This window comes from Grammomys surdaster, unplaced genomic scaffold, assembly GCF_004785775.1.
Source record: "Grammomys surdaster isolate TR1022 unplaced genomic scaffold, NIH_TR_1.0 187, whole genome shotgun sequence".
Taxonomy (NCBI): domain Eukaryota; kingdom Metazoa; phylum Chordata; class Mammalia; order Rodentia; family Muridae; genus Grammomys; species Grammomys surdaster.
Genome location: NW_021604632.1, coordinates 10491819 through 10502673, shown reverse-complemented (window position 1 = coordinate 10502673; position 10855 = coordinate 10491819). Strand labels below are relative to the sequence as shown.

Here is a 10855-nt window from a genome sequence, read left to right as displayed (position 1 = left end):
TTACTACTATAAACATCAGGCTCAAACTTCCTTTTCTGGCCTATTCCACAAAGGTTAACCATTATTCTCAGGGAACCTTCCCTTACTCACTACCCTGGTCTCGGTGAGTGAACCTTCTCATGGTTGCCTTTAGGTCTATGGTGCTCTGAACCATTGCCTTTAGGTCAGACTCTAGCTGAAATGTGAGACTGGGAATACTCATCACACTGACTTCCTGCTCCTGACACAGTCTGACCCTCTATGATGATGCTGTCTGAGAAACCCAGGCAGAGAAACACACACAAGAGTCTGCACAGAGCAAAGGCAATCAGGGAGGCCCAGGGCTCTTAAACCCACAGGGAGCAGATCTGAGGGCTCCAGTCTTGGCTTCTACTCAATGGGTGAAGCTTGACTCGTAATAGCCAAACTTTTAAGCCATTGCCAAGTGAGCAAACTGGGCAGGGATTGTAGGCAAGCCAGTTTGGTTGAAGAGCCAGAACCATATAGTGTGACCTGTCACCCCAAGGAGGAGGGACAAGACTCCACAGCTGGCAAGAAGCTGGTCATAACTCCTCCAGCCCCAGCCTCTGATGATGGGAATCAAGAAGATAAAGGCAGAACTTTCTGGCGCTTACACACTGCTCTCAGAGCTCCCTTCTGACCCCAGAAGTGTGAGCATCATCACAGCCCATGGCAGAACCTGGCTGGAGTATGAAGTGGACTCTGGGTTTGAGCCTCACCCTGTGCCTGGTAGTCCAGACAGCCTTAGGTAAGATCTTAACCTCTGCTGAGGGTGCCAGTCCCAGCTCAGCAGCTTCTGGACAGCAGGGCTTAAACAAAGTCTAGGCAGATGGAAGGCAATGGTTCAGAGCACTTGTGTGCCACCAGCTAGAAGTCAGAGCAAGTCATTTGTCCTCTCTGAGCCCCAGGACTGCTCTGCAAAGTGAAGACTGTGTCTCCTACCTTCTGGGATCAGTGAGGGACCTAAGAACATGACATGTCCCTGTCCCTCCTTCTGGCCTTTCCCCACTCCTTCCTGCCTTCTTTCTCCTAAGTGGGAGTGCCACTTCTGCCTCTCTGTGCCCTACAATAGCCTCTTTACTGTCTGTGCCCTTCTCCCCAGTGTCCTTCTTTCCAAAATGAATGTTATCCTCTGAACTGTGAAAACAGCATAACACATTAAAAACTGTTTGTTGAAGTATTAGCTATACATACAGCAAGATGCTCATATCTAAATACATACATACATACATACATACATACATATGAATGATGATGGTGTGACCAAAATCTAGAATATTGCCAGTATCCTATGTGCCATTCCCAAGTTAACACCTCCAAAGTGATTGCTGTTCTGATATCTATTGTAGATTTATTTTGCCTAAAAAAATTACATGAGTTTTCTCTTTTGTTTTGTTTTGTTTGTTTTGTTTTTACAGAAGCTTTGATAAACTGCTTTTAGCATTCTGTGGTACTACCTTCTTGTATATTTACACAAAACTGTGATACTAGCATGTACACAGTTTTATTTCTAAGATGTTTAAAAATTATACTTCTTGAGTGTGTGTGTATGTACAAGAGTGCGTATGCACTTGTGTGTGTATATGTGTGTGTATTCTTACTTGTGCATGCCACAGCACACTTGTGGCCGTCAGAGGACAAATCGCAAGAGTCCATCTTGCCCTCTGGATCCCAGAGATCAAACTCAAATCATCAGGCTTAGTACCACGCACCCTTGTCCTCTGAACCATCCTGCTGGCCCCACAGTTTTGTTATTGTCGCTATTGTCGTTAGTTTGGTTTTTTTATTTTCTTTTTATGTATGTTGGTGTTTTGTCTGCATGTGTATCTGTGTAATGGTATCAGATCCTCTGGAACTGGGGTTCCAGACAGTTGTGAGCTGCCATGTGGGTGCTTGGAATGGAAACCAGGTCCTCTGGAGGAACAGTGCTCTTAACCACTGAGCCATCCCTCGAGCTCCCTGCCCTACAGTTTTATATTCTGCTTATTTTTTCCACTTAAGTTCTTAAGTTATGGAATGTAGTTTATAGCTTAAGTTTTTATTGACTTTGCTTAGTTCACAGATATAAACTCCAGCATCCACTGGAGTTCAGATCAGTTTTTGCTTTAATCAAGTAGGACATTAGTTGCTGGGGATGCTCTAGATCCTGATCAGAATGGGGTGTGTGTAACTAGCTAGCATCACACAGAATTGCACAGGTGATATATGAGCAGCTTGCTATGTGTATAGCTTATACCTCCGTAAACTATGGCTAACCCGCTATGTCTCCACAGTTCAGAGAATACTGACTTTTCTAAAGAATCGCATTCAGTTTTAAAGTGAGGTCACTAGATCAAGGCACGTAAATATTTTATGACTCCTAATATATTTTGCCAAGTTGTTTTTCCAAGGTATTGTGTTGATTTGCCCTCCACCAACACTGTAAGTGAATGCCCTTTTCACTATGTCATCTCCAGAACTGAGTGCTGTCGTTCATTAACTTTTCAGGTGTCATCTGTAATTCTAGGTCTTGATAGTACTTTATGGATATTAGTAAGGTGGAATATTGGTGATTTAAAAGAATTTTTAATTAAAAATTTTAATCATGTGTGTGTGTGAGAGAGAGAGACAGACAGACAGACAGACAGACAGACAGACAAGAGTGCATAAGTAAGAGAGAGAGGGGATGAAAGGGGAAAGCATATTCGTGTATGGAAATACAGGCTCAGAAAACAGTCTTGAGTTCTCACCTTGCCCCTTGTGTGACACAGGGTCTCTTTCTCTTTTTTGTTGTTTCCAATCCCCAGCTGGGTATGCCAATCTAGCTAGCCCAAGAGATTGCAACAATTCTCTTGTTTCCACTACCCGTCTCCCTGTAAGAGCAGAGTGATCAGACACTTAAACCACGCATTCACCTTCTACGTGGGCTTTAAGGAATAAAGCCCAGGTCCTCACTCTCCCACAGAAAATATTTCTATCCACTGAACCATCTCTCCAGGCTTGAACTCCAGACCCTGAACTAGTGATCCTCCTGCCTCTGCATCCCAAGTGCCACCACAACTGGCTTAGAACATTGCTTTCATAAGCGCTTCTGTGCTCCCTCAGGGTAACAGAGCTGACATTGGACTCACCATTGCCACTTTTCAGCAGTGGTTTAGAACTCTTTCACATGGTTGTGACTGGCTCCTCAGAGCCCGAGGAGTTAACAAACTACATGGTTTACACCAGTCACCAGACATTCTGTATGTGATGTGAGCCTTTGAGCTAATTTCCATATGTCTGTAGAAGAATTGGAGGCACAGGAGATGGTACGCATTTATAAACCCCACACTTCTGAGACTGAGGCAGGAGGATCACAAGGATTGTTCCATGTGTGCATGCATGTGTGTGTGGTATATATGGACACACGTATACAGATATGCCCATGCAAGCAGAGGCCAGAGGACAATGTTGGATGTCCTGTCCTATCATTTTCTGCCTTCTTCCTTTAAGAAAAGGTCTCTCACGGAACCTAGAGCTTGCCATCTTTCTGGCAAAGCTAGCTGGCCAGCAAGCCCAGCAAGGATTATGAGCTGGAGGTCAGTTTGGGCTCCAATAAATAGCAAGACTTTGTCTCAGAATCAAAAATAAAATCAAAAGTCCAGACATGGTGATACATTCCTTTAATCCCCACACTTGTGAGACAGAGGCCTAGGAATTTGGTTTAGATTGGATGTTTTTAAGACATGAACTCAGGAAGTCCAAATGGCCTTGAACTCATGTAGCCAAGGATGATTTTGAACTCATGATCTTCCTCCCTCGACCTCCCAGGAGCTATGATTTCAGGTGTGTGCTGCCTTGCCTGGCTTAGGGATCTATATTTTGCAATCATTTCCTAAATGATTCTGCTCCATGGCTAGGAAAAGTAATAACTTGGGTTGTATTTGCTTTCTGTCACTTTACTGAATGAGTTCCAAGGAACAGGAACAAAGAGCAACTCTGTTTTGATAAGGGAGGAGAGAGAGAAGCAGACAAGGGCACTTAGAAAGGGACAATGAATGTGAGGCCTCACCAACACTTGACAGTACAAGTGGGCAGGATAAGAGCCTAGAGGAAGAGTACTTACAGATGAAGGCTGGATTCAATTAGTCTATCTTGTATCTATTCCAAAAGCTGTCTATGGTTTGAGCATGCTTGCAGTGTGTGTGAATGTGTGTGTGTGTGTGTGTGGTGTGTGTGTGTGTGTGTGTGCATGCTTGCAGTGTGTGTGTGTGTGTGTGTGTGTGTGGTGTGTGTGTGTGTGCATGCTTGCAGTGTGTGTGTGTGTGTGTATGTTTGCAGTGTGTGTGAGTGTGTGTGTGTGTGTGTGTAAAATAAATGCATACACACTGTGGATGAATACACTATAAACCACTTACAGTTGCACTTGTAGGCATATGTATGTCCCCTGTGAACATACATTTGTGTGTTTCCCATGTATACCTGTGTATGTATAAATTTGCAAAGGTGCATTGATGCAAATGTGTATATAAGTAAAAATGTGTATAGACAATTCCATCCCAGAAATGAACCAGGCAGGGGCTGAGGAGGCGACTCAGCCAGTTAAGTGCTTTGTGAAGAAGTGCAAGGACCTGAGTTTAGATATCCAGAACTCATATCAAAATCCAAGCACAGTGGTCTGTGACTGTAACATCAGTGCTGAAGAAGAAGACAGAAACAGGTGCTGGCCACCCAGTGTAGCTAGACACTCAGCAGACTCTAGGTTCAATGTGTGACCCTGTTTCAAAAAAAATAAAGAACAGTTGATGAAGACACCAGAAATCAACCACTACCCTCCATATGCATCTGTATAAACAGCCCAGGCACATTTACATGAACATAAAGATACACGTAAACACCACACGAGGGGCATATGAAAAAGAGACTGACCAGAAAACTAATTAGCAGCCAGGAAAAAGATGTAGTCGTGTTCATATCAAAACAGAAGTCAAAATAAATATCCCTTTCAGCCCGGCATTGTTGTGCACGCCTTTAATCCCAGCACTCAGGAGGCAGAAGCAAGTGGATCTCTGTGAATTTGAGGCCAGCCTGGTCTACATAAGAGAGTTCAAGGATAGCCAAAGCTACATAATTGAGAGAACTTGTCTCAAAAAAAAACCTCAAATACATAGATAGATAAATGCCCTCCCCTTTTAAAAGATATCTGTGCAAATATTTATTTCATTTATAGGAGTACACACCAGAAGAGGGCATCAGATCCCATTACAAATGGTAGAGAACCACCATTTTGCTGGGAATTGAACTCAGGACCTCTGGAAGAGCAACCAGTGTTCTTCTTAACCACTGAGCTACCACTCCAGCCCTGATAAGTGCCCCTTTTGTTGATATTTAATGACACAAAGAGAGCAACCATGCCATATAACAGATAGACATGAGCTTTCTTGTACCTACCAACATGGCTTTGAAATCTTAAATAGTGAAGAAAGTCCTGATAGAAGCACAAAAGAAAATAAAACAGGTACACAACTGTTATTTCTAAACTTCCAGGGTGTTATTATTGTTGCTTTAAGAAGCAGCAGCTAGGCTGGGGAGATGGCTTTGTGAGTAAAACACGTGCAACATAAAGACCAGAATTCAGACCTCCAGAAACACTGTTAAAAAAAGCTGAGTGGTTTTACCTGCCAACCTGCCTGCCTGCCTGCAACCCCAACCCATGCAAGGCAGAAAAGGGGAATCTCTGGATCAAGATGTCTTACCAGACTAAACAAATGGCGGGCTCTGGGCTGAACGATAGATGCTGTCTCAGGGTAGACAGCTGGTGTCAACCTCAAGTCTCTATATGCACAAGCACACATGTGCACCTACACACAGACATACATGCACTTACACACATGAACACACACATATTAAAAAGTAGTTGACTGAGGGCTGGAGAGATGGCCCAGCACTTAAGAGCACTGGCTGCTCTTCCAAGGGAACCAGATTCAAATCCCAGCACCAACATAGCAGCTCACAATTGTCTGAAACTCCAGTTCTAGAGAATCCAACACCCTATTGTGCATGTGGTACAGTGATGTACATCCATGCAAAATACTCATAAACATAGGATTCTTAAGTATTTAAATAATAACTATTGTATATGTATGTATATACAACAATAATTATATGTATATGTATGCATGTTTGTATATGTATATGATGCATATGTATGTGTATGTTATGTGTATTGTATAAGTATGTGTGTGTGGAGGTGGGTGTATGTGTATTGTATGTATATGTATACGTGTATATGTACCAATATAAAGCAAGCAGCAGCAGCAACCCCGGTCTGGTGGCACATTTTTGTAATTCCAGCATTTGGAAGACTGGGTTAGGAGGATGATGAGTTCAAAGCCAGCCTGAGTTATATAGTGAAACTCTGGAGAGAGGTGGGGGAAGAGAAGAAAGAGAGGAGGAGGGGAGAATGGATTCCATAGCAGATGTACCAGAATCCAATCCATGGCTGAGAATCATGAGACAAAGTGACAGTCCGTCTTCTCTTCTCAGGTGCTTTGCACACCAAGGAACCTCTCCTGATCACCAAACACGGAATCCTACAAGGAAAGCAAGTGCATGTGGGAGACATACCCATCCGAGTCTTCCTGGGAGTGCCCTTCTCTAAACCCCCTGTGGGCACCCGCAGGTTTGCTCCTCCAGAGCCCCCGCTACCCTGGGACGGCATTAGAGATGCCACCACCTACCCACCTTCGTAAGTGCCAGAGGATTGTGGGCTGGTCGATGAGCAGACCTGAGAGGTAGAGCGGACCAGTGCCTAGAGTATCTCACTAGAAACACCCTGTGACTATAGCAAACTTGTAACCTATTCTTAGCCTCAGTTTCCAAACCTCAGTAGTGAGGAGATTGGCATTTAAGATCAAATGGCATTTAAGGAACTGATCGTAGTGTTCGGGTTCGCGTGTGAGAGAAATCTAGACACGGGGGATGTGGTGACTGGCTTGCCACAGGACCTTCTGGGAAGCTGGATTTCCCAAATGTACCCCACCAGCAGTTCTCATCCACACACCAGACCTGTGGATGGCGGATGGGCTCCAGCTTCATAACAAACCCACACGGTACTACCAGCCATTCCCTGCAGAGGGCGCTCCAAGATGAGAACTACAAGGGCTATTTCAGCTTTGATATTCCAGTGACTTGCTGCCGCCTGCAGCCTTCACATAGCAAGATTTAAAAAGGATTGCCCTTTGGAGCCCTAAGCTTGGCAGTTCAGCCAGAACAAATATATATACTGTTTATTCAGACTACTGAATGATTAGCTGTCCAGGACATTGTGTAGCAATCATTAACAATGTCCAGCGTCAGTGGGTTAAAGGACGGGATTTAGAATCTGAGTGTCAGGTGATATTAACAAGAAAAAAGTCCTATTACTCCCACTTCAATGCCTATTTTTAGAAAGAGTTCTACTGTTAGGACATGATCAACTAGAGACCAAGGGAGGTTTTGCTGTATGCCAACCACAGGTGAGGTACAGGCTCAATTTCAAGCAATATATGCTGGGGCTTGAATATATAGTATGTGTTATATATTACATGTTATGTGTTAGATGTTGTATGTTATATATTATATGTTATGTATTATATATTATATACTATATATTATTCATATTATAAATTAAATACATTATGCATATAATACATACTATACACATATACTCAAGCCCCAGACATTCTGATCATTCTCTAGCTACTATTTGGAATCCCTGTCATCAGAACATGGGGTAACCATCGTTGGGAACTTTAAGATCAGGGTTTGGAAGTGAAGGTGCTCCTTGTATACATATTTGGATGTAAGTCATTGAAACTCGCTATAAGTTGTCAGAACAAGAGACGTTTGGATCTTAGAGAGTCGAGTGTAAGAATCTGTGGGTTACTTAGACCATTCTATAGGGCAACAATTGGGGGAAAGAGGCTATGCAGAAATGGTGGCTTCTACAGGGAAGCTGGGAGGAAGCGATTGAACTCTTTGATAGTGTTTTTTGGAGAATTGGGTGTGAGCCTCATGAGGGAAAAATAATTTAATATAATGACTACATTTTGCTCAAGAGAATTAGACATATTGAGTTTGATCCCCAGCAACCACAAAAGTACATGGTGGTATACACTGAGAATCCTGGTACTGGGAAAATGGAGACAAGAGCATCCGGGAGGTTCACTGACCAGCCAGTCTAGCCTAATTGATGAAGGTAATGAGACGCTCTGTTTCAAAGGAGATAGATTGTCCTTCTGAAGATGACATCAAAGGTTGACCTCTGGCATCCACGTGCGCACACACACACACACACACACACGTATATATCAGCATGCATACAAAAAAAAGAGGGTCAACAAGATAGCTCAGCGTGTGAAGGTTCTTGCCACCAAGCTTGACGAACTGAGTTTCATTCCTAGAACCTACAGGGTAAAAGAGAGAACTGACCCCCAAAGTGTCCTCTGACCTCCAAACATGTGCCATGGCACAACCAAATAAATAAATGTAATCTCGAAATTAGAAAAAGGAGGGCTGGAGAGATGGCTCAGCGGTTAAGAGCACTGACTGCTCTTCCAGAGGTCCTGAGTTCAAATCCCAGCAACCACGTGATGGCTCACAACCATCCATAATGAGATCTGATGCCCTCTTATGGGGTGTTTGAAGACAGCTACAGTGTACTCACATATAATAAATAAATAAAAACCTTTGGGAGTGGGAGAAGGGAAGGGAGTGAAAAAAGAAATTAGAAAAAGGAGAGAAAGAAGCCAAACAAGAGGACGGGTGGTGGTGGTGCACGCCTTTAATCCCAGCACTTGGGAGGCAGAGGCAGGTGGATTTCTGAGTTCGAGGCTAGCCTGGTCTACAGAGTGAGTTCCAGGACAGCCAGGGCTACACAGAGAAATCCTGTCTTGAAAAACCAAAAAAGAAAAAAGAAAAAAAGAAGTCAAACAAGGAAACAGAAGTATTGGCTAGAAGTAGGGTCCTTCCTAGCATGCCCAAGGACCTGCATTTGATCCTAGCACCACAAATTTTCAAAGAAGGAAACCAAGCAAAGATCAAAGACAGACCTATAGATCCAAGCATAGTGGCACATGCCTGTTAACTAGCACTTGGGAGGTGGAGGCAAGAAGGTTAAGTGTTCAAGATCAACCTAAGCTACACAGTAAGTTCAAGGCCTTCTTGGGTTACAGAAGACCCTGTCTAGAAATGGAAGAAGGAAGATAGATAGATAGATAGATAGATAGATAGATAGGCTGCTTGCTGATGACCTTTGACAAGGCCAAGTGAGGTAGAAGGAGGACAGTTGATTGAGGTTTATCCCGGGGTGGTGGGGGGCTGGGAAGGTGAGCTTACTAAGTGAAGCACTTGTGTTACAAGCATGAGGTCCTGAGTTCAAGCCCCAGAACCCACATAAAAAGCCAAGAGCCATGGCAAGAATTTGGAGTGCCAGTACTGGAAAGGCAGAAGCGAGAGGGTTCCTAGGGCTCACCAGCCAGCCAGCCTCACCTACTCAGCAACATCCAAGTAATTGAGAGACCCTGTCTTAAAAAAAAAAAAAGATGGATGGATGGATGGATGGATGGATGGCCTCCATAAGGAATGACACACGTGCTAACATATACACATGCATCTGCACACACAACCTAGGAGTGTTGCTAGCCAAGGTGGGTGGGAAACCATAGGTTGGGATGAGGCAGGTTGAAGTGTTGTGGGAAGGACACAAGAAAGATGGAGAGTAGGCTGGACAAAAGAACTAACAAGGATAACAGGCAGACAGGTATTCCTGCACTCAATCAAGTAAGGCCAGCCCTAGACTTGTAAGAATCACCATTCCAGGGGCTAGGCCAGCAATGGGGAGTGGAGAGGTGATTGTACAGCCCACACTCTTCAAATACCAAAAAGTCCACATATCACCCTTACCGGGTGCTAGAACACACGGCTATCCTGCTTTCCAGGGGTGAATGAGTCATTCAGGAGAAAAACAATTGAAATAATTTCAACCAGCACTGCAGTCAAGAGTGGAGAAAGGTTTGTAGGACACAGAGGGCATGCCCATAAGAGGGGTACCATTTGAACTGGCCCAAACAGACATGGGGGTGTGCTGGGCCAGGAAGAAAGCATTTGGCAGAAGGCACGGAGGCACAAAGGTTTGGAAATCACAGGCAAGCAGCCATGCCTATCAGGAACAAAGGTGTCTGGTGAGACCGGGTGGAAAGGCAGAGCTATGTCAAACTGAGGATGTCTGGATTTTTTTCCTCAGAGGGCAGTGGGGAGCTAGGAAAATGGGTCTGGGGGAGGCAGGTCTTTGATGTAGCTCAGGCTGTCCTGGAACCTACTACACAGCCCAGAATACCCTTGATTATGGGTGTTGGCCAATGTGCCCCACAGGGGGGTTTTAAGAAGGGTGGTGCCGTGGTCTCCTCTGAGTTGTGTTCTGCTTTGTTTTTAATTGCTTTTATCAGTGTCCTCCAGAATACTGACAACATATTGAAGGACTGAGAAGAGCTTGAGGCTGTGTGTGTCCAGACCATAGATTTGATAGTCTTGGCAGGGCAGCGGCCCTATGTTTGGAGCAGGGAAATATGTTCTAGAGCTCTTTGGCCTGCTAGGGAGATAACAGTCTGGGTGGGTGGGACATGAAGACAGAGAGGTGCCCAGGGCTCCCAAATTTGGGCCTTGAGTTCATCCGGCAGTCTCCAACAAAGACCGCCCGGGCTAAGCGGGTAACGGCAAGACCCATGGTAGAAGGAAGGATAGACCCTGGGGAGCTCTGCCTGCCTCACGGTCCTAGACCTGACCACTGGTAGAAAGAGAGAGAGAGAGAGAGAGAGAGAGAGAGAGAGAGAGAGAGAGAGAGAGAGAGAGAGAGAGA

At 44.5% G+C, this 10855-nt stretch overlaps 1 protein-coding gene across 1 annotated transcript in view; it reads left to right on the top strand.

Annotated features, from left to right (window-relative positions):
• Positions 1-669: 669 nt before the first annotated feature.
• The window catches only part of Ces4a (carboxylesterase 4A), a 17615-nt gene continuing 7429 nt past the window's right edge, over positions 670-10855 (top strand). Inside the window, exons 1-2 of the mRNA XM_028768746.1 lie at positions 670-748; positions 6505-6706. Coding sequence (XP_028624579.1) covers positions 670-748; positions 6505-6706 — 281 coding nt within the window. The remainder of the gene's footprint in view (positions 749-6504; positions 6707-10855) is intronic.